This window comes from Ranitomeya variabilis, chromosome 4 (genome assembly GCF_051348905.1).
Source record: "Ranitomeya variabilis isolate aRanVar5 chromosome 4, aRanVar5.hap1, whole genome shotgun sequence".
NCBI classification, from domain to species: Eukaryota; Metazoa; Chordata; class Amphibia; order Anura; family Dendrobatidae; genus Ranitomeya; species Ranitomeya variabilis.
Genome location: NC_135235.1, coordinates 445,392,200 through 445,419,070, shown reverse-complemented (window position 1 = coordinate 445,419,070; position 26,871 = coordinate 445,392,200). Strand labels below are relative to the sequence as shown.

Below are 26,871 nucleotides of genomic sequence, written 5' to 3'. Positions count from 1 at the left end.
TGTGAGTGGGAGACGCTGAATGTCCGGTCAGTTAGGTATGACGAGATCCAGGGTAGGGCCAAGTCTGTGATGCCAAGGGATGAGAGGGCCTGTAATAATAGGGAATGGTCCACTGTGTCAAAGGCAGAGGACAGGTCGAGGAGGAGGAGGACAGAGTAGTGTTGCTTGCTGTCCATTGCGACGAAACTGAAAAAAAGCACAATTTCAAAATTGTTTTTTGACTATTTTATTTTGAGTGTTCACTATATATTGAAAATAATCTGATTCTCCGGGTCAGTATGATTACAGTGATACCAGACATGCATAGTTTTTTTTTATATAAGTAGTGAAAAAAAATCAGAAATTCATTAAAAAAATAAAAAAATTTGCCTGTGGCGCCATTTTACAAGCTTGACCCATAATGTTTTCAATATTGGTCAATGGAGCTGTGTGAGGGCATGTTTTTTGTGAGCCGATGTTTTTATTTACGTAATTTTTTCGGCTAGATATGAGGTTTGGGTCGCCTCTATTGTGGAGGTGGAAAAAACAATTCTAGATTTTCGATTCTTTTTCTCATCATGCTGTTTACTGATTTTAATTTTAGTGTTTTTTTCCCACTGTATTTATTAGTCCCCTTAGGGGACGTGATCTTGTGATCATCCAATCACTTGTGCTATATACAGAGAATCAGCGCCACTACAGTACTTCTGTATATAGTAAAAATCACGGTCTCCTATGAACACCAGCCAGATGGCTTCTGTAGCAAAAGTTTTGATGCCGCCACCAAGCTGATTTAAAGGGAATCTGTCAGATCATCTTCCTACTCCTGCCCTTAACTGTTTATATGGTCATGTTGATCTCTGAGGTATAACATCAATGCCTTTACATATGCAATATGTTGCTCCCTGACTGTAAAATGGTTTTCATTTTTATGCAAATCAGGCTTAAGTGCTCTTGGGAGTATCAAAGCACTTTCCCAGCCTCTGTTTGATTGACAGCTCAGTGGTTTGACAGCTAGTGAGCTGTCAGTCAGGCAGATCAGGGTGGGTGGGAATACAAGCATGGAAGCTGACACTCTCATTTGCATATGAATTTATACAGTGATTTTACTAGAGCGCCAGCTTGTACAAGGTATGGATGACAGACACGGCCATATAAAGTTTGGGAGGGGATCAATTATTATAAAATGACAATTAGATCAGAGTGCGGTCCATATACAGCACCGCAGGTGTGAACGGAGCCCGGCACTAATGAACGTAGCCCCTGATCACCGGAGGCACATGGTGATCGGCCGATGCTGAGCAGTCCGGCATTGGCAACAACTGGAACACTAACTATTTCCTGTTAACGACCGGCCAGGTCTGACTCATGGGACAAAGTCCGCCTGATGGCAGCTCTGGTAACCCCGGCAGAGCCTGCGAGGACGCGGTGACTGCAGCAACCCCGGTGACATCAGCCGGCAGAGCCGCCGTGCAGCGCGGAAGAGGCGTGGCCGGCACTGACTCCACTCCGCCTTGTCCTTTTAAATGATCGGCGCCTGCGCAGTGTGGTCAAATCGGGACTTAGTAGTTACACAATCCGCTGAACGTCTCTGCCCACTCTCATTTTGCTTGTGCTGCTCCTGGCTGTGCCCGGCTCCTTCCCCCAGCCACACAATACACCGCCCAGCAGTTCTCCGTGCGCCCCACCAGCAGCTGCTGCCCCCAATTCCTTGAGTGCCCCCTCCTGTACCTCGTCACCATGAGTGGGGATAACACTCAGAACGACTCCCAGGTAAGTGCCCTCCCCTCTATCGCAGTGCCCCAGACATGACCAGTGCAGGTGGCTTGGGGTCAGCCCAGGATGCTGCCCCCATAGTGTGCCCCCTTCCTGGATGGCACCCCATGGTGTCTACCCTTCAGGATGCTGCCCCTATAGTGTGTGCCCCCCACCTGGATGGCACCCCATCGTGCCCCTCCCCCACTCCTGGATTGCCACCCCGTAGTGTCTTACCACCTCCAGGACTGAGCCCCCATAGTGTGTCCCCCAGAATGAAGCTGAGACCATCTCCTGCTTCATTGACTTGTGGTTCTGGCAGTCTATAGGGACTGGGGGGATCAGGACCCCTCATCATGCCCAGTCCTGCCTGTGCGGGGGTCAGAGTGCACCCCATTTACCCCTGGGGGGAGTATCACATCTGGGGTCCCCACGACCATTTTTACCATGTTCTTCGCTTTACAAGCTCACTCTCTAATCACTCTTCTTGTTCCCCTCTCTCCGTAGATTGACTCGAATTTTCGGGCGAACGGTGAGTAATTGGGGTCCCCGTGTGCTAGTGGGGTACAGTGTGGGGTGCACGAGTGCTGGTGGGGTGTGGGCCCCTGCTTTCCAGTCTCTCCCTTCCCCCTCCTCCTCACTCTCCTTCCTCCTCTAGAAAGGGCAGACATGGCGTCCAGAGACTAAGTCCCGTCTCCTCGCTCACCGGCTCCTTTGTTCACCTCCAGCCCCTCATATCTCGCCCATCCAGGCTTAGATCTGCCAGTGAATGCGATATTCTGCTTCAGCCCGACCCGAGCTCCCCGTTTCCCGCCTCCCCGGTCACCAGAGACCTCGTTTCCCCTGTGTTTTCACGGTGTAAAAGTCGGCAATCAGTCGGTGGGGACTTAGTCTCTGCGCCATTTTCTTTTTCTCTGCTTGTGTCTGTGTGAGGGAGGCTGAGGCCTGAGCTGCGGGGCTGACATGGCTGCTGCTTCTCCTGACAGAAAGCACAGCACAACTTGTACACGTCCCCTGAATGCGCCATTATTGGCCCTGTCAGCAGCCGTTTATCATGTTTTGTATGTAATTACCTGTCCTTAGTAACTAGAAACGTGGCTGCTGTAGAACTACAAGCCCCACCGTCTCCTCAGCAGAAATAAAGACAAGTCTTGAAAAGTCTTAAACAACATAATACTCGTTTTCTGTTGACATTACAGCCTCACCCAGCTTTTCCAATCTCCTGAATGGCAGCTTCTAAACTTTTTAAGGAGAATCTAGTCTGCCGAGCAATGGCGGCCGTATCAGTGGTCACCCAGCTCTTAGAAAGTGATTATTATTTTTTTATTCTTTCTGACAAAATGGAGAATATATTGTAGGTTACAATAACTGCATGTCGGGGCTATTACTGATTTTATATCATCTAAACTGGTGAAGTTATGGACGCCAAGTTTCCTGAGGTGCTCAAGAATGACAAGTTGTTAAGCAGTAACAGCTTCAGGAGGCTTCTTTTTGGGGGGAATCTTTGGAACATTTCTTCTTTTCCTGAAGTGTTTTTGTTTTTTTTTCCCCCCCAAAGAAGTCAAGCATTTAAAATAAGAGCGTGGACCATTTGTCGGGCAATACGCTCCAGAATTTACAACCGAAGTCCGTGGGAAGGCTCTAAAGACGCCCGGGCATTTTTTTTTTTAGCCGTTTTATATTAAACGTTGGTGCTTTTTTATTGCTTAATGAATTTAGAAAAAAAAAGCCCCCAAAAACACAAAGAAAAATGTCGACAAGATGCCAGAGACGAGCCATTGCTAAAGTCTTCTGCTTGAAAATGGAGGTTGGAGGTTATGTCCACACGTTGCGTTTTTTTTTTATGCACATTGAACTGCGTTTTACAGTACCAGCAAAAGCTATGAGATTTCAGAAATCTGATGCACACACATTGATTTATTTTCGTGATTGACTTGGAAATCTGCCCCTGTATTGCAAACTTCAGCATGTCACTTTTTTTCAGGGTTTTTCACTCCGGAAAATTGCAGCTATCAGTTTCTCCAGTGTTTTTAGGGCAAAAACCTAAGGAAGTTGCATCATGTGTGTTTTTTGTTTGTTTTTTTTTTATTTGGGTATCCACTAAACTTCATCAGCATGCACAAGAGACAAGAAAAACGCAGTAAGGCTATGTGCACACGTTGCGGATTTGGCTGCAGATTGGCAGCTATTTTCCATGTGGTTTACAGTATCATGTAAACCTACGGAAAGCCAAATCCGCAGTGCCCATGCTGCGGAGAATACCGTGCAGAAACGCTGCGTTGTATTTTCCGCAGCATGTCAACGCAGGTAAAACGCAGTGCGGATTTTGCAAAATCGTTCCGGAAAAATCCACCCACGAATCTGCAACGTGTGCACATAGCCTAAGAAACTCAGCGCAAGCTGCTTTTTGAAAGCGGCTTATTTACTGTCAAGAGAGCATAGTTTGCCTGCGGGGGAAAAAAACCGCAGCAAAAAGACAGTATGTGAACATAGCCTAATACAGCAGGGAACATATCTTTAGAAATGAATGAGAAGTTTTCCAAGCTTTTTTTTTTAGAGGATTTTTGAGCAAATACACCCTCAAAAAAAAAAAAATAGCGTGAAAACGGCGTCAGTCACCTATTTCAGTAGTGGCGATATCATCCTAGAATTTTGGTATTGGTATAATCCAGTGTGTAAACCCCAGATTACCATGAAATCCAGACCACTAACCTGTGAGGTGTAGTGTTGGCTGTGCACAGGGATTATTCTCAGTCCTCCGCTGCTCTCGAGGCTTTCGCTGCTGGATTCTCTCATGGTTTCTCTCCAGCCCAGCACTAGACATATTGTTTTCTGCCAAATTCTGGATTGAGACTATGCTATAATCCTTGATGTAAGAGGCTCTTTAGGTCAGTCTGAGCGTTAGGTATCTTGTAAATGAGCGTTTCCATGCAGTGTCTGTATAAACTGGATAGAGGGAAGCCCTGCTGGCATCTCGAGCTAATGTGAACTTGGCAAGGATGTGGCGATACAGGGGTCAGACTACGACTGCCACTGTATTGGCGCAGTTTTGACTAATCTACTGTAAAGTAAGAACCACTTTGTATCATACAGTAACCATTACTTTGTCTGGGTAATGAAAACCTCTTCTGGCCTTTTCTTTTGCCGATTTTCACACATCTGACTTTTAGGGCTCCTACTCACTTGCGTGAAATACGGCCGAGTCTTGCATGGTAACACCCGGCTCTGCCGCCGGCACTTGGGAGCGGAGCGTGCAGCTCCATGTATTGCTATGCGGCCGCACGCTCCGCTCTGGAGTGCCGGCGGTAGAGCTGGGTTTTAACATGCGAGATTCGGCCGTATTTCACGCAATTGAGTATGAGCCCTTACAGTCCGAGAAGGAACCACCATGCCCGGACCAGTCGCTGGTCTCCTGACCTAAACTAGACGGCTTCATAGGCATATATGGGGCTGTTTGCTGCATTCGGGGCAGGAGACCTGCGTCAGATGCATACTCTGACTATCTAATACAGCATGTGTCCTGCCAAATTATGTTTTTTCTATATCTTGTTAGCTTACAGTAAAGAAATAGCAGCCATTATGTTAGATGCAGATTCTATTGCAGGAGACATTGCCTGAGGCAGAAAATATTTCTGTGGACTAAAGATCTGGTGGGTGTCTATGTGCAGGCTCGGTTTAGTGCCATATCACCAAGGAGCAGCGTAGGAAGTGCAGAGATGCCCCTTCTGGCTCTGCCATACACTGCACCGTTCACCCCTGAGGTGCCCTAAGGCTAGGTTCATATCGCGTTAGTGCCATCCGTTTAACAGATCCGTTTCTAAGCGGCATTACCGCAATGTAACGGATCCGATAACGCACTCATAGACTTCCATTAGCGTAACGGATCCTAACGCATGTCAAAATAGGCATGCGTTAGCGATGGCTTGTTATTTTGTGACGCACCTTCAAACGCGGACTACCGCGTATCTGGGTCCGTTACGGCGAATGCACCTTTTACAGAAGCGTTCCCTGTGCATAGAACTCTATTGCTAACGCAGGTCGCCGCAATGCAACCATACATTAACCCAATCGCAAAAATGCAGACAATTTGTGGCTCATCGTTAGCGCATCTGTTTAACTGATCCCTTAAACAGATTGACCTAACGCGATGTGAACCTAACCATTCATGTTGGTACGTGGCTTCTCGTCCAACACTGTCCGACAAGTGAGCAGCATTGGCTCTAGTTGTTAATGACCAGCAGCATATGCCCCTTGCTCCACCTCAGGAACCGAACTCCATCACTCTGTGGCACCACCACGTGTTCACAAGTGTTCGCCCTATGCTGTAATTGCCATCTGTCATGTATAAAGGCCTTGTACAAGTTTATAATTTCCTAAAAGGACGGCTTGGCCTTTGGAGATTGACCTTGAACATGCAGATTAACCCCCCGATAGTTAACACTTTCTGGCTTTTGGTTGGCATTATTTAGCAGTTTTAAATGGAGCTTTGTTAGTGTCTCCCTCCCTGGGCACTTGATTCACCCTTCTTTTACCCTAAAAAAGTTATGTTAGCTAATATATTAAAGTTATAATATAAAATGTGCATAGAATGCCATACTGGTTGTATGAAGTGATTCTGACTGCATTTAGTAAAGCAGGGGCCAGTGCCTGGTATTGCGATATTATAGCGAGTCTCTAGGTGCATTTAGGCTATCTGTATACAACATCTTCTTGTGGATTCTGCCCGAAATCCACCTGGAAAAAGTGCTATGTAAAATTAACGTATTTTGCAGAAATGTCTAAACTACTTTGCTGTACACATGACCCATTATATCTCATGTCGTTAATCCCTGCCAGCAGTTTTATACTACCCCATCTGAGAGCAGCATAATGTAGAGACAGAGACCCTGATTGCAGTGAAGCCACCAGTGTCTGAATACTGGGCCCCACTGATTGGCAGCTGTCTGTGTGCACTGTACATCGGTGGGGACGCGGTTATACAGAGCTCATAAATATGGACAACTACCTGGCAGCAGCTTTACTGGTCCTCTAGTGATAATATGCTGATAAAACAATGATTTTTGTCAAAGCTACAGCCAGTAACCCAGTAAGTGATGCATCGCTCCAATCAATATCTGACACTACATTAGGCTGCTCCCAGATTAGGTGGCTAAAACTTGGTATCAAATTCCCTTTAAAGGGAACCTGTCACCCCCCAAAATGGCTGGTGAGGTAAGCTCACCGGCATCAGGGGCTTATCTACAGCATTCTGTAATGCTGTAGATAAGCCCCGATGTTACCTGAAAGAGGAGAAAAAGACGTTAGATTATACTCACCCGGGGCGGTCCCGCTGCGGTCCGGTCGGATGGGTGTCTCCGGTCCGCTCTGGCGCCTCCCATCTTCATTCCATGACGTCCTCTTCGGGTCTTTATGCCGCGGCTCCGGCGCAGGCGTGCTTTGCCCTGTTGAGGGCAGAGCAAAGTACTGCAGTGCGCAGGCGCCGGAAAGGTCAGAGAGGCCCGGCGCCTGCGCACTGCAGTACTTTGCTCTGCCCTGAACAGGGCAGACAAAGTACGCCTGCGCCGGAGCCGCAGCGTAAAGACCCGAAGAGGACGTCATGGAATGAAGATGGGAGGCGCCGGAGCGGACCGGAGACACCCATTTGACCAGACCGCACCGGGACCGCCCCTGGGTGAGTATAATCTAACTTCTTTTTCTCCTCTTTCAGGTAACATCGGGGGCTTATCTACAGCATTACAGAATGCTGTAGATTAGCCCCTGATGCCGGTGAGCTTACCTCACCAGCCATTTTGGGGGTGACAGGTTCCCTTTAAAAGACGTGACATTCTCATTCTTTGGGCAGATTCTGCTAAGAAGCCTCACACCTTCTATACTTGAAAGTATAGAGTAACAGACCTCGTGTGCTTATAGCCTTAGTTGGTCAATCTGTTACATAGCAGTTGATCCAAATGAATTTAAAGGTAACTCGTTGTGCAATTCATGCTGATTGAGTCCTCTGCTGTTTCAGATAAAATATACGGTACTTTGAAAAGCTGGCCAGGGTCTGTGTTTGTCAAGGGACAGGCCCCTAAAGAACATTAGACTGATCGGTGGAGGTCTCTGGACCTTCACCATTCAGATGCACTCACAAGTCACCACCTGGAATCCTGCTCTTCATAGCAGATGGCTAGACCTGGTGCTAATGCACCACGCTGGCAGATAGTGAGCCACAAGTTGCAGGCTGGGGACCCCTGGTCTATGGGATTGAGTGGGGAGAAGTGGCTGAACTGGCATAGACTGGTCAGCCAAGATACGTAGAGCCTGATTTGTGCATCGTTCTTTATCTTGGTTTTGAGGTTTATTACTTTTTTTAATTTGCCCCTTTTTGAAGTCTCTTTTTGTTTTTGGCAATTTTTTTTCTTATGTTCGGCCATTGTGGGCAGAGATTGGGATTTCCAGATGTTTTTTGCTGACTGCTCAATTGTGACCTCATTTTTTTTTTTTTTTTTTTTTTTTTTTTTATGCTCACAAGATATTTTGGTGCAATTTTGTGCTAATTTTAAAAGTAGACTTTTTTTTTTTTTTTTGTAAAAATTTAATGAACCACATGTGCCATTTTGAAGAATTTAATGTAATACATAGTAACATAGTAACATAGTAACATAGTTAGTAAGGCCGAAAAAAGACATTTGTCCATCCAGTTCAGCCTATATTCCATCATAATAAATCCCCAGATCTACGTCCTTCTACAGAACCTAATAATTGTATGATACAATATTGTTCTGCTCCAGGAAGACATCCAGGCCTCTCTTGAACCCCTCGACTGAGTTCGCCATCACCACCTCCTCAGGCAAGCAATTCCAGATTCTCACTGCCCTAACAGTAAAGAATCCTCTTCTATGTTGGTGGAAAAACCTTCTCTCCTCCAGACGCAAAGAATGCCCCCTTGTGCCCGTCACCTTCCTTGGTATAAACAGATCCTCAGCGAGATATTTGTATTGTCCCCTTATATACTTATACATGGTTATTAGATCGCCCCTCAGTCGTCTTTTTTCTAGACTAAATAATCCTAATTTCGCTAATCTATCTGGGTATTGTAGTTCTCCCATCCCCTTTATTAATTTTGTTGCCCTCCTTTGTACTCTCTCTAGTTCCATTATATCCTTCCTGAGCACCGGTGCCCAAAACTGGACACAGTACTCCATGTGCGGTCTAACTAGGGATTTGTACAAAGGCAGTATAATGCTCTCATCATGTGTATCCAGACCTCTTTTAATGCACCCCATGATCCTGTTTGCCTTGGCAGCTGCTGCCTGGCACTGGCTGCTCCAGGTAAGTTTATCATTAACTAGGATCCCCAAGTCCTTCTCCCTGTCAGATTTACCCAGTGGTTTCCCGTTCAGTGTGTAATGGTGATATTGATTCCTTCTTCCCATGTGTATAACCTTACATTTATCATTGTTAAACCTCATCTGCCACCTTTCAGCCCAAGTTTCCAACTTATCCAGATCCATCTGTAGCAGAATACTATTTTCTCTTGTATTGACTGCTTTACATAGTTTTGTATCATCTGCAAATATCAATATTTTACTGTGTAAACCTTCTACCAGATCATTAATGAATATGTTGAAGAGAACAGGTCCCAATACCGACCCCTGCGGTACCCCACTGGTTACAGCGACCCAGTTAGAGACTATACCATTTATAACCACCCTCTGCTTTCTATCACTAAGCCAGTTACTAACCCATTTACACACATTTTCCCCCAGACCAAGCATTCTCATTTTGTGTACCAACCTCTTGTGCGGCACGGTATCAAACGCTTTGGAAAAATCGAGATATACCACGTCCAATGACTCACCGTGGTCCAGCCTATAGCTTACCTCTTCATAAAAACTAATAAATATGCCAAGACAAAAAGTGACTGAAAACTACAAATGATGAATCAAGCCCTTAGGGTATGTTTCCACGTGCAGGAAACGCTGCGTGTTTGACACTGTGCAGAGCCGCAGCATCAAACACGCAGCTTCCAGATGTTACAGCATAGTGGAGGGGATTTTATCAAATCCCGTCTCCACTATGCGTGGTAACACGCACCCGGCGGCCCTGCGATTCCGGACATGCGGATCGCAGCATGTCCGTGTACCTTGCGGCGCCGCTGCGCCGCTGCAAGGTAAATCACAGGGCCCTATGTGTGGGGTGCGATGATGCCGGATGTGTGCAATGAACACATCCGGCATCATCGCGTCACAGAAGGGGGCGGAGCGGGTTTGCCGCTCCGTCCATACCGCTGGCCATCCTGAACGTGGACACGTACCCTTAGTCTTTACCTGGCTTTTCAATATTGTTTTCTCTGAAACGCAGCAGGACTCATTGTGGTTCAGGCCAGTTGATTTGGATATCTGGTTCTCTTTACAAGCCATTCACAAAACCTATGAAGCACATTTCCAGTTCACACATTGAGCAATGTGCTGCTCACATATTAAGCGGACCGAAACTTGTGTTTGTCATGAACAATCATGTACAATAATCGTATGGTTATTGGGGGCTTCTGTATATACCGTTCTCATTGAGATGTGTCTTGCAAGTTGTGAGGTTCAGCCTTCATGGATCTGCTTTGTTTTTCAAGCACAACCTATATATTCTCAATTAGATTGAAACCTGAGAAACTTGATGGATAAGTCATCCCCTTGGACTCAGTCATGTCCTCTAATGTTCCTCAGCGATATTTTCTGTGTTGTGTGAAGCATTATCCTCCTGGAAGACGTCACTGCCATAAAGGAATACTGCTGCCATGATGGGTGTTCCCAGGACAGCATTGCCCAGAGCATTATACTGGTTTCACCAGCCTGGCGTCTTCCTATAGCACATCATCCAAGTGCTAGGTAAGCCAGACACATGCTCCTGGAAATCCACATGATGTAAATTCACCACCTTCCACTGGCCCATAATCCATGTCTTGTGCTCACTTAAGAGTTTCTCATTTTTCAGAAAATTGCATGCTCTGCGCTCAGTTTGTTTAAAAAGAAAAAAATCATTTTTTACTCGCTGTTCCCAGGTCTACCACTGAGTGTCTGCTGCTTCTCCTGACTCCTCTTACTGGCTGCAGCGTTGATCTCGCATCAACAGCACTGCAGGCAATCATGGAGCTTAGTGGCTCTGTTGTCCTAAATGGGTGGAATGCCCTTCTCTGAATGGCTGCCACGATGTTGATGTGGAGTCAGCACAGCGGAGACTGTGGTGCACCTGGGGACAGTGAGTAAGGCACATTTCTGTGTTGACAAGCTGCCCATGGACCAACAGTTTTTTTTTCTGCATTGTTTTGTACACACTAGGCTCTGCTACATGCACATGTAGGCAACGCTGAATATGCCTGTGGTCTGGCAGCCAATGAAACTGCAAATCCGTGTCAGAAACCCACAGTTCTGTCTTAAGATTTCTACTAGAGTTTCCACGGAAAATAAAGGTCGGATGTTAGCGATATGCCTGTAATGTGTGAGTGGAGCTCTTGGTGCTGACGTATAAAGAAATCTACAATCGTCTGGATCTGCTCTGTGATCAAATTGGTATGTGTTACTAAGGGCCAGCAGTAACATTTCTCCTTCAGGGCTCATTCAGATAAGCATATTATACAGGCGATTTCTGCACATTTAGACACCCGCACACTATACATGGTCACATTTTGCACTTCCTATTGGGGACTTGAAGAGATGCTGCACAAGCTGAGCTGCTGAAGGATCTTTGCACAAATAACTCAAGGACCTTTCAGGATATATGATCAGTCACGTGACTTGACAGGCCCTTGAATTACTTGTGTGGATGGTCCTTCAGCTGCTCGGCTTGTGCAACTTCCGCTTCCTCTCCTGCTCTGCACCGGTAACACAGATCAGTGTCAGACCGGAGGAGAGGGCAGCTCTCTGTGTACGGGAAGGATGCTGTGTCTGTCTTCTCCTCCATCGCAGGAAGCTGCATCCAAACTATAAGGGTATGTGCACACGTATTTTGGAGCTCTGCGGATTGTTCCCCAGCGGATTTGTGAAATCGGCAGGTAAAAGGCACTGTGGATTTCCTGCGGAATTACTGCGGATTCCACTGCGGTTTTACACCTGCGGAATCCTATTGAGGAGCAAGTGTAAACCGCAGCGGATTCCGCACAAAGAATTGACATGCTGCGGAATATAAACCGCTGCGTTTCCGCACGTTTTTTTCCGCAGCAGGGGCACTGCGGATTGTGTTTCCCATAGGTTTACATTGTACTGTAAACGAATGGGAAACTGCTGCGGATCCGCAGCAAAATCCGCAGCGTGTGCACATAGCCCAAGACGCACACATTTTGACAAGCGGGGTTTTTTTTTTTTTTTTTTTTTTTCTTGTTACAATCTGCGTGTTATAGTCCGAAAAATACAATGCCTACGTGTTTTTGGGTATTTTGGTTTCACAGACTTGCACTGTGAATCAATTGTTTTCCACCATATACCAGGCACTATGCTTTTCTATAGGGCTATATAGGATGTATAATATGGGATATAAAGTAAAATTGCGAGCAAATACATTAAATGCCACTAGCAGCGGTAATCTACAATGTATCCAGAATGCTATTGACCCCACATCGTTATTACCTACTACCTATATATTTTGTTCTCTTCAGACATGGTTTAAGACACTTTTGTCTTAAATGTAACTTTCTAATTCCTGTAGTTTTCGTCTGGAATATCTTGTAAGTGCAGACGCAGTCCCCTGATCCTCAGTCTTCTGTGAATTCTTCCTGTGAGAATCCTACAGAAGTGACTTGGTAACAAGGACACCCATTGGACCCTGCTCTGGCTGATTGGGTGTCAGCCACAAAATCATCTCTCCAGGGTGTCTGATAGCAGGGAAACAGCTTTCTGGGAACAAATAAAGGTACCTTCACACTAAACAACTTTCAAACGAGAACGACAACGATCCGTGACGTTGCAGCGTCCTGGATAGCGATCTCGTTGTGTTTGACACGCAGCAGCGATCTGGATCCCGCTGTGATATCGCTGGTCGGAGCTAGAAGTCCAGAACTTTATTTGGTCGTCAGGTCGGCGTGTATCGTCGTGTTTGACAGCAAAAGCAACGATGTCAGCAATGTTTTACATGGAGCTAACAACCAGCGAGAACAATAAGTGAGTCACCGTTACGTCACAGGATCGCTCCTGCATCGTTCTGGAGCTGCTGTGTTTGACGTCTCTACAGCGACCTAAACAGCGACGCTGCAGCGATCGGCTCGTTGTCTATATCACTGTAGCGTTGCTGAGTGTGACGGTACCTTAAGGCAAGTTTTGTGACCGAGCGAAAGCAGGTGGTAGAAAAGTAAAAGGTTCGTTATAGTGAATGTGGTGACTACAGCCACTCAGTACACGCTTCTTGCTGAATGTGTGTAATGTAGAGAACCATCCAAACGTTGGTTTCTATTTCTGGTGCCCATACTGAGCCGTGTACATGACAGGACTTGAAGTATTGAGTTTGTCATATCTTTATTATACTGCGACCAGATTACTGTTCATATACATCATGACATTGTCCCAAGTCAGCACCTTGGAATTTATTGTTGGGTACTGGCACGTCTTAGTACATGTCTCCTTCCCCATTTAGTAGTAGTTCTGCATGATGACGGTCATCTGTTACTCCTCCTAGACTTTTGGGAAGAATAAAGCTAGCTGGTCTGGTCTCATGCCACTGTACTCTGGGTACTCAGACGGTGCCCGTGCTCAGCCTGTCCACTCCACAGAAGGCACATTGGATGTAATACAATATACAATGTTGTTTTGCACACGAAAGATACCTCATCATGGCAATGTTGTCCTCTAATGGCAGTGGTTTCTCAGTAAGATATTGCTGTCCAGGGCACTGAAACCATTGAAGAACATGACAAAGGTGATTTACTTTTGTCTTGGTGGCTAACAAAGGCAACATTGCAGTGGAGCTTGTGTACTGACATGTGCCATCATGAGCATCCCAGTCATGGCTTGTAGGACATGCCAAGGATGGTTTGTATTTATTCCTTGATTGTATGTGAAAGTTAACTTTAATGAAGGTTTGTATCAGTTCATGTAAAGAACATGCCTACAACTGAACATTTGGCTTTCTTTTGTTTGTGAAGCAAACATATAGGACATAACTGGAAACTTCATTGTGCATAACTATTAACCCCCTCCTCCACCCAAAAAAATCAGTACTTTTGTAGAGCTTCCATTTGCGGTAACTACAGCTGAAAGTCACTTTAGGTAAGTCTCTGTGAGCTTTCCACATCTGGACACTGCGAGTTTTGTCCATTCCTCAAGGCAAAACTACTGCTCCTTCAGGTTAGATGTTGGTTTGTTTTTTTTCTGTTGAACAACAATTGTCAAGTCTGACCATATATTCTCTATTAAATTAAGTTCTGGACTTAGACTAGGCCACTTCAAAACATTTACACATTTTCCCTTAACCCCTTAATGACCGCCAATAGGTCTTTTTACTGACCTGATATATAAGAGAATAGCCTCCCCATACAGGTGACAATCCACCAGCTGTTGGCTGTGCAGTATAGCTGACAACATGCTGCATTAGCCACTATCCCTTAGATGCTGCTGTCAGTAGTGACTATGTTATATAGATGGTTAAGAGTGTGTGGGCTTCCTCTCTTTATCCCCACTGGCATCCTGAGATTATGATTGTGTGGTCCTGATGTTTTCCATGGCAGTTCACAGCCAAATAGCGGCCTTAGCATCTGCCGGCTACAGTGGCCTGTTCAGAAGTCAGCGACATTTAAGTGGTAAAAATACACTTTTTCATTCCTGTCATGCCACTTTGCATCATTCCTTATCACCTAAAGAGTAAAATACCTGACATCAGTTTTCAATATGTCGGGGGGTGCTGTTTTTAAAATGTTATCACTTTTGGAGGTTTTCCAATATCGAAGACCCTGAAAGTCACTTCAAACCTGAATAGGTCCTTAAAACCAACAAGTTTTGTAATTTTCCTTGCAAAAATGAGAAATTACTTATAAATTTTTAAACCTAAACGGCTATCAAAATAAAGTAACATTTCACCAATGGTGCTGTTGTACAACAGATGTGGGAAATAATGTTTATTAATGTTTCTGTGTGGTATGACTATCTGGATTAAAGGGATGATCATTTAAAGTTTGAAATTACTAATTTTTATACATTTTAGTCAAATTTCATATTTATATATATATATATATATATATATATATATATATATATATATATATATATATATATATAATATACATACACATATATTTTATATATATATATATGTATGTATATATATATATATATATATATATATATATATATATATATATATATATATATATATATATATATATATATATATATATATACACATATATATATATATATATATAAACTTGCCATTAACATAAAGTACTACACATCACGAAAGAAAATCTGAACTGTTAGGATCTGTTGAAGCATTCCACAGTTATTACCACATAAAGGGACACTAGTCAGATTTCAAACATTTGGCCCAGTCAATAAGGGGTTAAAGGGCACCTGTCACCCCGTTTTTTCCGTATGAGATAAAAATACTGTTAAATAGGGCCTGAGCTGTGCATTACAACAGTGTATTTTGTGGACCCCGATTCCCCACCTATGCTGCCAAAATACGTTACCAAAGTAGCCGTTTTCGCCTATCAATCAGGCTGGTCTGGTCAAACGGGCGTGGTGTCTTCTCCCAGATCTTGCTTAGTTTTCCGTTGGTGGCGTAGTGGTTTGCGCATGCCCAAGGTCCCAAATCCACTGCACAGGGGAGTGAAAAGAGCGCGATGTGCGTTATTTCCCTGTTGATCGGTGGGGGCGGCCATCTTCCTGTGGCCGCGCGTGCGCAGATGGAGCGCTCTGCTGCCCGCGGCTTCAGGAAAATGGCCGCGGGATGCTGCGCGTGCGCAGATGGAGATCGTGGCGGCCATTTTCCTGAAGCAGAATTCGCATCTCGGCTTCAGGAAAATGGCCACCGCGATCTCCATCTGCGCACGCGCGGCATCCCGCGGCCATTTTCCTGAAGCCGCGGCCAGCAGAGCGCCGCTTCTGCGCACGCGCAGCCAAAGGAAGATGGCCGCCCCCACCGATCACCAATGAAATAGTGCACATCGCGGTCTTTTCACTCCCCTGTGCAGTGGATTCAGGACCTTGGGCATGCGCAAACCACTACGCCACCAACGGAAAACTAAGCAAGATCTGGGGGAAGACACCACGCCCTTTTGACCAGACCAGCCTGATTGACAGGCGAAAACGGCTACTTTGGTAACATATTTTGGCAGCATAGGTGGGGAATCGGTGTCCACAAAATACACTGTTGTAATGCACAGCTCAGGCCCTATTTAACAGTATTTTTATCTCATACGGAAAAAACGGGGTGACAGGTTCCCTTTAAACCACTTGCATGTTGCTTTAGCGGTATGCTTTGGGTCATTGTCTTGTTGGAAGATGAACATCCATCCCAGTCTCAAATCACTGACAGACTGAAACCGGTTTTGCTCCAGAATATCCCTATATTTCGCACCATCCATTTTCCCCCTGACTCACTGTCCCTACTGTCGAAAAACATCCCAACAGCATGGGGATGGTGTTCTTGGGGTGACGAGCTGTGTTGGCTTGGCACTAGACATAGCGTTTACCTTGGTGACCAAAAAGTTAAATTTTGGTTTCCACTGACCACAGCATCTTCCTCCATTCATTTGGGGAGTCTTCCTCATGGCTTTTGGAAAAGTCAAAACGAGCCTTACGATATGTGTGTAAGTAAAGACTTGTTTCTGCCCCCTCTTCCGTAAAGGCCACCTCTAGCGTTTGGTTAGTGCTGCCTCTTACTTAATAGTGTTGCAGCCTCTGTGGCCTTTCAGAAAAGGTGTGTGTATATACTGACAGACAATGTGACACTTAAGGTACCTTCACACTAAGCGACGCTGCAGCGATATCGACAACGATGCTGATCGCTGCAGCGTCGCTGGAGAGCTGTCACACAGACAGCTCTCCAGCGACCAACGATGCCGAAGTCCCCGGGTAACCAGGGTAAACATCGGGTTGCTAAGCGCAGGGCCGCGCTTAGTAACCCGATGTTTACCCTGGTTACCAGTGTAAAATGTAAAAAAACAAACAGTACATACTCACCTTCGCGTCCCCCAGCGTCCGCTTCCCTGCACTGTGTAAGCGCCGGCCGTAGCAGGGCACAGCGGTGACGTCACCGCTGTGCTTTGCTTTCCGGCCGCCACTGACACATTCAGTGCTGGAAGCTCTGAGCAGCAGCGCGGACGCCGGGGGACGTGACAGACATCAGAGGGTGAGTATGTACTGTTTTTGTTTTTTTTTTTTTTTTTACTTTTACAATGGTAACCAGGGTAAATATCGGGTTACTAAGCGCGGCCCTAATTTATAGTTATTTGATCCCATAATTGTAATTTATGCCTATATTTTTCTCACTTCAGCAACTTAGACTAGTGCTGATTCATCACACACAAATAAGATTCTAAAACTATTTAAACAACATGTAACAAAATAGCTAAAAAGCTAAGGGCTTGAATACTTTAGTAAGCCACTGTAGATGCTTGTTCCCAGCCCCTAACCAGTTAGTTGCAAGTCTGCTAATTTATTTTACTCGTATAGCATCATTAATTCCACTGCGCTTTACAAACATTGGTACTGACCCCATTGGGGCTCACAATCTAAGTTCCCTATCAGTATGTCTTTGGAATGTGGAAGGAAACTGGAGGAAACCCACGCAAACATAACGGTAAGAACATACAAACTCCTTGCAGTTGTTGTCCTTGGTGGGATTTGAACCCAGGACCCCACCTCAAAGCAATCAGTGCTACCCACTGAGCCACCGTGCTGCCCTATTCTTGATTGGAAATATCATCACCCCAATGAACCCAATTGACTTTATTTTCAGACTAAATGAACTACGGTAATCTTATCTCACTCAATATTGACCAGTTATTCCCTGCTGTATAGTACTTACCCTTCTCGGTATTAGATTTTTCTGTTGCTAATAACTTGATACCTAGTACAGGAATATCAATAGTATGCTCAACCAGCGACAATAAGGAGAATGTTAGCCATAAGAAATCTGTGCCCACAGGGGTTTACCATGACATTGTGTAGGATGGCTCTTGTTCTGTGACATTACTATGTAAATTTATATTCTCTGCGGATATGAACAGACAGCTCCGGTGATGGCCATAAATCGAAGTACAACTTGTCATGGAGAAGTTTGTCGACTTTACACTGTGTGCAGAATTATTAGGCAAGTTGTATTTTAGAGGATTATTTTTATTATTGATCAACAAATATGTTCTCAATCAACCCAAAAGACTCGCAAATATCAAAGCTTAACATTTTTGGAAGTTGGAGCGAGTTTTTTTTTTTAGATTTAGCTATCTTAGGAGGATATCTGTTTGTGCAGGTAACTATTACTGTGCAGAATTATTAGGCAACTTAATGAAAACCAAATATATTCCCATCTCACTTGTTTATTTTCACCAGGTAAACCAATATAACTGCACAAAATTTAGAAATAAACATTTCTGACATGAAAAACAAAACCCCAAAAAATTAGTGACCAATATAGCCACCTTTCTTTATGACACTCAACAGCCTTCCATCCATAGATTCTGTCAGTTGCTTGATCTGTTTACAACCAACATTGCGTGCAGCAGCCACCACAGCCTCCCAGACACTGTTCCGGGAGGTGTACGGTTTTCCCTCCCTGTTGATCTCACATTTTATGAGGGACCACAGGTTCTCTATGGGGTTCAGATCAGGTGAACAAGGTGGCCATGTCATTATTTTTTCTTCTTTGAGACCTTTACTGGCCAGCCACGCTGTGGAGTAGTTGGAGGCATGTGATGGAGCATTGTCCTGCATGAAAATCATATTTTTCTTGAACGATCCAACTTCTTGCTGTACCAATGCTTGAAGAAGTTGTCTTCCAGAAACTGTCAGTAGGTCTGGGAGTTGATCTTCACTCCATCCTCAACCTGAAAAGGTCCTACAAGTTCATCTTTGATGATACCAGCCCATACCAGTACCCCACCTCCACCTTGCTGGCGTCTGAGTCGGAGTTGAGCTCTCTGCCCTTTACTGATCCAGCCTCTGGCCCATCAAGAGTCACTCTCATTTCATCAGTCCATAAAACCTTTGAAAAGTCAGTCTTAAGCTATTTCTTGGCCCAGTCTTGAAGTTTTATCTTATGTTTCTTGTTCAAAGGTGGTCGTTTTTCAGCCTTCCTTACCTTGGCCATGTCCCTGAGTATCGCACACCTTGTGCTTTTTGTTACTCCAGTAACGTTGCAGCTCTGAAATATAGCAAAACTGGTGGCAAATGGCATCTTGGCAGCTTCACGCTTGATTTTCCTCAATTCATGGGCAGTTATTTTGTGCCTTTTTTGCCCAACACTCTTCTTGCGACCCTGTTGACTATTTGCCATGAAACGCTTGATTGTTCGGTGATCATGCTTCAAAAGTTTGGCAATTTCAAGACTGCTGCATCCCTCTGCAAGACATCTCACAATTTTGGACATTCAGAGCCCATCAAATCTCTCTTCTGACCCATTTTGCAAAAGGAAAGGAAGTTGCCTAATAAATAAGCACACCTTATATAAGGTTTTGATGTAATTAGAGAACACCCCTCCTCATTACAGAGATGCACATCACCTGATTTACTTAATTGGTAGTTGGCTCTCAAGCCTGAACAGCTTGGAGTAGGACAACATACATAAAAAGTATCGTGATCAAAATACTACTTGCCTAATAATTCTGCACACAGTGTACATTGAGATATTGTAGCCTATATAATGTGTGGATAAATTACAGCTGTGAATATGCAACCATTTTCCTCTACAAGAAAACGTTCACGTTTAGATGTTTTTGGTACAGCTATGAAAATATTCTTTTCCAGGGATTTTCCTCAGTGTGCCCTGGTCCCAGTGCAGAAAGTCTTGGGCGTGTTTGCATTTGATCCATTAGTAAGTTTCTTTTATTCACATCTAGCTATATTAAGATGCGAATAACTCGGTTCTGATTGCCAGTACCATCTATAAAAGTGCATCTCACAAAATACATAATACACTGTAGATGTGTCTGTGTGTGTGTGTAATAAAAAATAAAATATATATATATATATAATCAGTGCAGACCAAAAGTTTGGACACTCCGTCTCATTTAAACATTGTTCTGTATTTTCATGACTATGAAAACTGTAGATTCACACTGAAGGCATCAAAACTATGAATTAACACATGTGGAATTATATACTTAACAAAAAAGTGTGCAACAACTGAAAATATGTCTTATATTCTAGGTTCTTCAAAGTAGCCACCTTTTGCTTTGATGACTGCTTTGTACACTCTTGGCATTCTCTTGATGAGCTTCAAGAGGTAGTCACCGGGAATGGTCTTCCAACAATCTTGAGGGAGTTCCCAGAGATGCTTAGCACTTGTTGGCCCTTTTGCCTTCACTCTGTAGTCCAGCTCACCCCAAACCATCTTGATTGGGTTCAGGTCTGGTGACTGTGGAGACCAGGTCATCTGGCATAGCACCCCATCACTCTCCTTCTTGGTCAAATAGCCCTTGCACAGCCTGGAGGATTTATTCAAAATTGAAGGCATACTGAACCTGCATGGCTACCACAGCATCTTGCAGCGGCATGCTATTCCATCCGGTTTGCGTTTAGTTGGACCATCATTTATTTTTCAACAGGACAATGACCCCCAAACACACCTCCAGGCTGTGTAAGGGCTATTTGACCAAGAAGAGTGATGGGGTGCTACGCCAGATGACCTGGCCTCCACAGTCACCAGACCTGGACCCAATCAAGATGGATTAGGGTGAGCTGGACCGCTGAGTGAAGGCAAAAGGGCAAGTATATAATTCCACATGTGTTAATTCATAGTTTTGATGCCTTCAGTGTGAATTTACAATTTTCACAGTCATGAAAATACAGAAAAATCTTTAAATGAGGAGGTGTGTCCAAACTTTTGGTCTGTACTGTATGTGTGTGTGTGTGTCTATGTCTGTGTGTGTGTGTCTATGTCTGTGTGTGTCTATGTCTGTGTGTGTCTATGTCTGTGTGTGTCTATGTCTGTGTGTGTCTGTGTGTGTGTCTGTGTGTGTGTGTCTGTGTGTGTGTCTGTCTGTGTGTGTCTGTCTGTGTGTGTGTGTCTGTCTGGGTCTGTCTGTCTATGTATGAGTGTGTGTGTGTGTATGTATGTGTGTGTATATATAGATAGATATATATATATATAGATATATTGATATATTGATAGATAGATATGATATAGATATATATATATATATATATATATATATATATATATATATATATATATATATATATATATATTGTATAAAATATATAATATAATTTTTTTTATTTCTTTTTTACACACGTGCTGCGCTATAGCTTCTGCAGTCTAGCAGGTACAGGTCTGTTGCCACAGTCTTTTATGTACCACCTCTCTTGGCGTTCAGTGAACCATGTACTATCGAGCCACAGGAAACGTCACTAGTACTACTGGAACTGGTGATCCTATCACATAGCATAACTTGTGGGTCTTGGGGGCTATGCCACGGAGCTTAGTGGCAATGAAGCTAGACATGATCGGGAGCTGTAGCCAAATTCAAACATAAGCATATGAAGGAATGATGTTTGAGGCAGGAGATCCGCGGCTGGTCCTAGCACTACAGTCCATACTCTGTGTGAATCCTGCCTAACAGTGCTCCAGCTATCCTGGCCAGCTTTCTAGCAGCAATTATAAGCTGTTATAAAGAGCTTGTAAGAATTGTGGCGCATGTTCAGCTATTGCTGCAGTGGTGGGTATCCTAGGCAACAAGCCATAAACAAATAAAATGTTAATGGTAAACAGGAATATTGCAGAAATGTAAAAGAATAATGAAATTGGAAAGCGGCTCGTCTTTATAAGCACTTTGCAATTATAACCGTTGACCATGACCGTAGGTATTTTCATTTTTGTGTAACCCCTTCATGACCGGAGGTATTTTTGCTTTTTCATTTTTTGGTCCCCTTTTACCCAGAGCCATAACTTTATTTTCCGGTCAAAATGGCCATGTGAGGGCTTGTTTTTTGGGAGGCAAGTTGTACTTTTGAACACATTGGTTTTAACTAAGGATGAGTGAATAGCTTTGGATAACTCCTTATACGAATAGCTATAGTGCTTCCCGAATAGCTGCATCAGGAACCCGGATACCTGGAGCGCTCGCAATAATCAGGTGTCGGGCGCCGCAGCTGCATGTGTTGTGGCTGTGTGACAATCTCAAAACGTTTTTCAGAATAAATGTATATGAATAAGTAAAACAACTTAAAGGGAACCTGTCGGCAAGATTGTGCACAGTAACCTACACACAGGGTCAGGTCGGTGCAGTTATACTGAATAAAATGATACCTTGGGTTTCGATGAAATCTGTGGCTGTTTCTTAATCGTTATTTTCAGTTTTGTGCTAGAGATTCTCGTGCCCTAAAGTGGGGCTGAGGTATGTGGTGCCCTGATTATATATTCATAATGCAAACTGCTGACAGGTCACGGATCTCTCACTGACCCGCCCCCTAGTTTGCATAATGAATACCATCACATACTGAATAAAAATTACTTCTGCGGGCAGGTGCCATCTGTGGAACATGTGCTGCAGCATAATCGCATGGTTAATGTGCACTTTTATCTGTTTTGCAGATTTACTTGAACAAGGAAATAAAAATAAAAAAAAATCTTATTGAAAATGGCACCTGCGCAGTAGCAGCTATCGGTATTCATTATGCAAACTAGGGGGCGGGTGAGTGAGGAATCCGTGACCTGTCAGCAGTCTGCATTATGAATATGTAATCAGTGCACCACATACCTCAGCCTCACCTTGGGGCATGAGAATCTCTAACACAAAACTGAAAATAAAGATGAAGAAACAACCACAAGACCAATTCCATCAACCAAGGTATCATTGTAATCAGTGTAACGGCGACGACTTGACCCTGTGTGTAGGTTACTGTGCTCATGCTGCAGCGCCGACGCTTGTCTGCTGAACGTTGTTTGTTTTTGTTTTTTTGTTGTTTTTTTTTAATACACACTGAATGTTATATCTAAAATAAGGGGCAGGTCACAGAGTATGTTCCCAGGGTCAGTTAACGCTGCGAGTTGTACACTGCATACATCCACTGCGGCCAGATGTTACAGCGTAGTGGAGGGGATTTCATGAAATCCCATCTTCACTATGCGTGCAGGGACGCCTCCGCCTCTTTCCAGACCGCAGCATGTCTATTTATCTTGCGGAGACGCTCAGTCTCTGCAAGGTAAATTTCACCAGAACAGTGTATTAGGCATGGTGATTCCGCACGGTGCAATGAACACATGCATAATCGCCTGTGTTCAAAAGATGCCAGCACTTTGGATGGAGCGGACATGTGCTGTGTCCAAAGCACTGCTGATTCCTAACCGTGGGAACATACTCTTAGGGATCAGTGATCTGTCATAAGCCATACAGATGCATATGTAATCAGAGCACCACATGAAGCCGCTCCCCCCACAGGTCACCCTGAGGCACAGACATATCATTAACTAAAAACTGAAAATAACGATTAAAAAACAATGACGAGACAGATTTCATCTGACCTGACACTGTCTGTAGGTTACTGTGCACAATCCTGCGGGCAGGGGGCAGGTTCCCTTTAATGCATGTTGTAGATAGATGTGAGCAGCGCTGACGCTTGCCTGCCGAATGTGTTGGTTTTTTTTTTTGTTTTGTTTTTTAATACATTGTGAATATTATATGTAAAATAAGGGTGAGGTCACTGAGGGATCAGTGATCTGTCATAAGCCATAAAGATGCATATGTAATCAGAGCACCACATGAGGCCGCCCCGAAGCTCGAGCATATCATTAACTCATATCTGAAAATAAAGATTAAACAACCACGAGACTGATTTTATTATTTATTTTTATAGCACCATTAATTCCATGGTGCTGTACATGAGAAGGGGTTACATACAAAGTTATTGATATCGTTTACAGTAAACAAATTAACGATGACGGACTGGTACAGAGGGGAGAGGAACCTGTCTTGCGGACTTACATTCTACGGGATAATGGGGAAGAGGCAGAAGGTAGGGGCGAGGCGGCAGCTCGGGTGGTGGTGAGGTGGCAGAATGGTTATTGTAGGCTTTCCTGAAGAGATGGGTTTTCAGGTTCCGTCTGAAGGATCTGAGGGTGGTGGATAATCGGACGTGTTGAGGCACAGAATTCCAGAGGATGGAGGATATTCGGGAGAAATCTTAGAGGTGGTTGTGTGAGGAATGAATAAGTGTGGAGGAGAGTAGGAGGTCTTGGGAGGATCGAATATTACGTGAGGGAAGATAGTGGGAGACTAGGTCAGAGATATAGGGAGGGGACAGGTTGTGGATGGCTTTGTAGATCAGTGTTAGTAGTTTGAACTGGATTCGTTGGGGAATTGGGAGCAAGTGGAGGGATTTGCAGAGGGGAGAAACGGGAGTAGCGAGGAGAGAGAGGTGGATTAGCCGAACAGCAGAGTTGAGGATAAACAGGAGTGGTGCAAGAGAGGTAGCGAGAAGGCCACAGAGGAGGGTGTTGCAGTAATCGAGGCGGGGAATGGTGAGGGCATGCACAAAAGTTTTAGTAGATTAAGGGCTGAGGAAGGGACGGATGCTGGAAATATTTTTGAGTTGAAGGCGACAGGAGGTGGCAAGAGACAGGGCAGAATCGAGAGTTACTCCGAGGCAGTGGATTATAGGTGTGGGAGAAGGCGTTTACCATAATAGGTAGGTCGGGAAGGTGAGTTATGTGAGATGGAGGAAAGATGATGAGTTCGGTTTTGTCTACATTGAGTTTTAGGAAGCGAGAGGTGAAGGAGGATATGGCTGATAGGCACTCTGGGATTCTGGACAGCAGAGAGGTGACATCTGGGCCAGAGAGGTAGATCTGAGTGTCATCTGCATACAGGTGGTATTAGAAGTCATGGGACTTTGAGTTGTCCTAGGCCAAGGGTATAGATGGAAAATAGTAGGGGCCCCAGGACAGAGCCTTGAGGGACTCCCAACAGAGTGGGAGTGGGAAACGCGAAATGTGCGGTTGGAAAGGTATGAGGCAATCTAGGACAGGGCAAGGTCTTTGTTGTCAACCAAGGTATCATTTTAATCAGTATAACTGCACCAACCTGACACTGTCTGTAAATTACTCAGCACAATCTTGCTGACAAGTTCCTTCTAATGTACCGTATATGCAGCAATAGAATTACTCCGTCCTAGGTGCATGACTCTACATTAAACCTCATTTACCAAGTTTTTGCCCATTCAGGCTATGTGCACACGTCAGGATTTTTTGCAGAAATTTCCTGATCAAAACCAGACATTTTCTGCAAGAAATCCGCATGCGTTTTTTGCGTTTTTTTTTTCCGGAGATTTCCCAATGCAATAACATAGTGGGAAATCCACAAAATTAATGAACATGCTGCGTTTTTTTACAGCGATGTGTTTTTTTTCGTGGAAAAAACGCAGCATGTGCACGAAAATTGCGGAATGCATTCTAAATGATGGGATGCATATGTATGCGTTTTTTCCCGAAAAAAAGCACGAAAAATCCGCAACATGTGCACACAGCCTCAGACATCTTATCCAGATCGTTTTGCAATATTGTAATGTCAAGGTCAGATTTTAGTATCCTGCATAGTTCGGTGTTGTCGGCTAAGACTGACACTTAACTCTGAATCCCATCCAGTAGGTCAGTAATAGAGATTCGTTCCCTTAGTCAGTGCTTCTGTAGCTTCAGTGTAAGGCTGTTATGTGGTACAGTATCAAATGCATTTGCAAAGTCTGTAAAAAACATATCAGCTGCATTACCAACATCTAGATTTGCATGACTTATTCTTCATGAATCTATGCTGGTTGTCAGGTATTATACTGTTCTCTGCAAGTCATCTTTTTTTTTTTTTTTTCTCTGCCCTCAAAAACTTTGCACACTGCTGATGTCAGGCTTACTGGACTGTAGTTACCTGGATCCCCCTTCTTATCTTTCTTAAATATCGGTACCACATCAACCATTCTCCAATCCTGTGGCACCACCCCTGTTGCAAGAAAGTCTAAGAATATAAGATACAGCAGTCTGTCAATTACTGAACTCAATTCCCTCAGTATCTGTGGATGAATGCCATCTGGGCTGGGGGATTTGTTCATGTTTAATTTGCTCAGAGGCAGGCGTACTTAATAATAATAATAATAATAATATTATTATTATAGCGCCATTTATTCCATGGCGCTTTACATGTGAGGAGGGGTATACATAATAAAAACAAGTACAATAATCTTGAACAATACAAGTCACAACTGGTACAGGAGGAGTGAGGACCCTGCCCACGATGGCTCACAATCTACAAGGGATGGGTGAGGATACAGTAGGTGAGGATAGAGCTGGTCGTGCAGCGGTTTGGTCGATCGGTGGTTACTGCAGGTTGTAGGCTTGTTGGAAGAGGTGGGTCTTCAGGTTCTTTTTGAAGGTTTCGATGGTACTTCTTGTGTTACACTAATTATCAGGTGGTGAACCTTGATTTTTGCCTTGTTCAATGATCCCTGGAACAGACAGGTCATTGGCTACATGGATGAAAAGTGCCCGTTCAATATGTCAGCCTTTTTCTTTGTCCTCTACAATTTTATATTATCGTCTTTTAAGGGGCCTATGCCTTTTTTCTTTTTTTTTTCTTTTTTGCATTGATTTATAAAAAAATGTGGGATTTATTTTAACCCCTTAATCCCATATGACGTACTATCCCGTCAAGGTGACCTGGGACTTAATTCCCAGTGACGGGATAGTACGTCGTATGCGAAAGGCCGCGCTCATGGGGGGAGCGCGGCCGGGTGTCAGCTGACTATCGCAGCTGACATCCGGCACTATGTGCCAGGAGCGGTCACGGACCGCCCCCGGCACATTAACCCCCGGCACACTGCGATCAAACATGCAGGCTTCCCTGAGACCCCCGGAGCAACGCGATGTAATCGCGTTGCTCCGAGGGTCTCTTACCTCCTCCTCCCTGCAACAGGTCTGGATCCAAGATGGCCGTGGCATCCGGGTCCGGCAGGGAGGTGGCTTCACTGCGCC

At 44.4% G+C, this 26,871-nt stretch overlaps 1 protein-coding gene across 2 annotated transcripts in view; it reads left to right on the top strand.

The window, feature by feature from the left end:
* The first annotated feature begins 1,525 nt into the window (after positions 1–1,525).
* TOP1 (DNA topoisomerase I) overlaps positions 1,526–26,871 on the top strand; it is a 56,323-nt gene continuing 30,977 nt past the window's right edge. The window contains exons 1-2 of one of the 2 annotated variants that reach the window (XM_077251521.1): positions 1,526–1,752; positions 2,242–2,266. In XM_077251521.1, coding sequence (XP_077107636.1) covers positions 1,720–1,752; positions 2,242–2,266 — 58 coding nt within the window. In that variant the 5' untranslated portion in view covers positions 1,526–1,719. The remainder of the gene's footprint in view (positions 1,753–2,241; positions 2,267–26,871) is intronic. The other variant, XM_077251522.1, reaches the window with a different exon arrangement.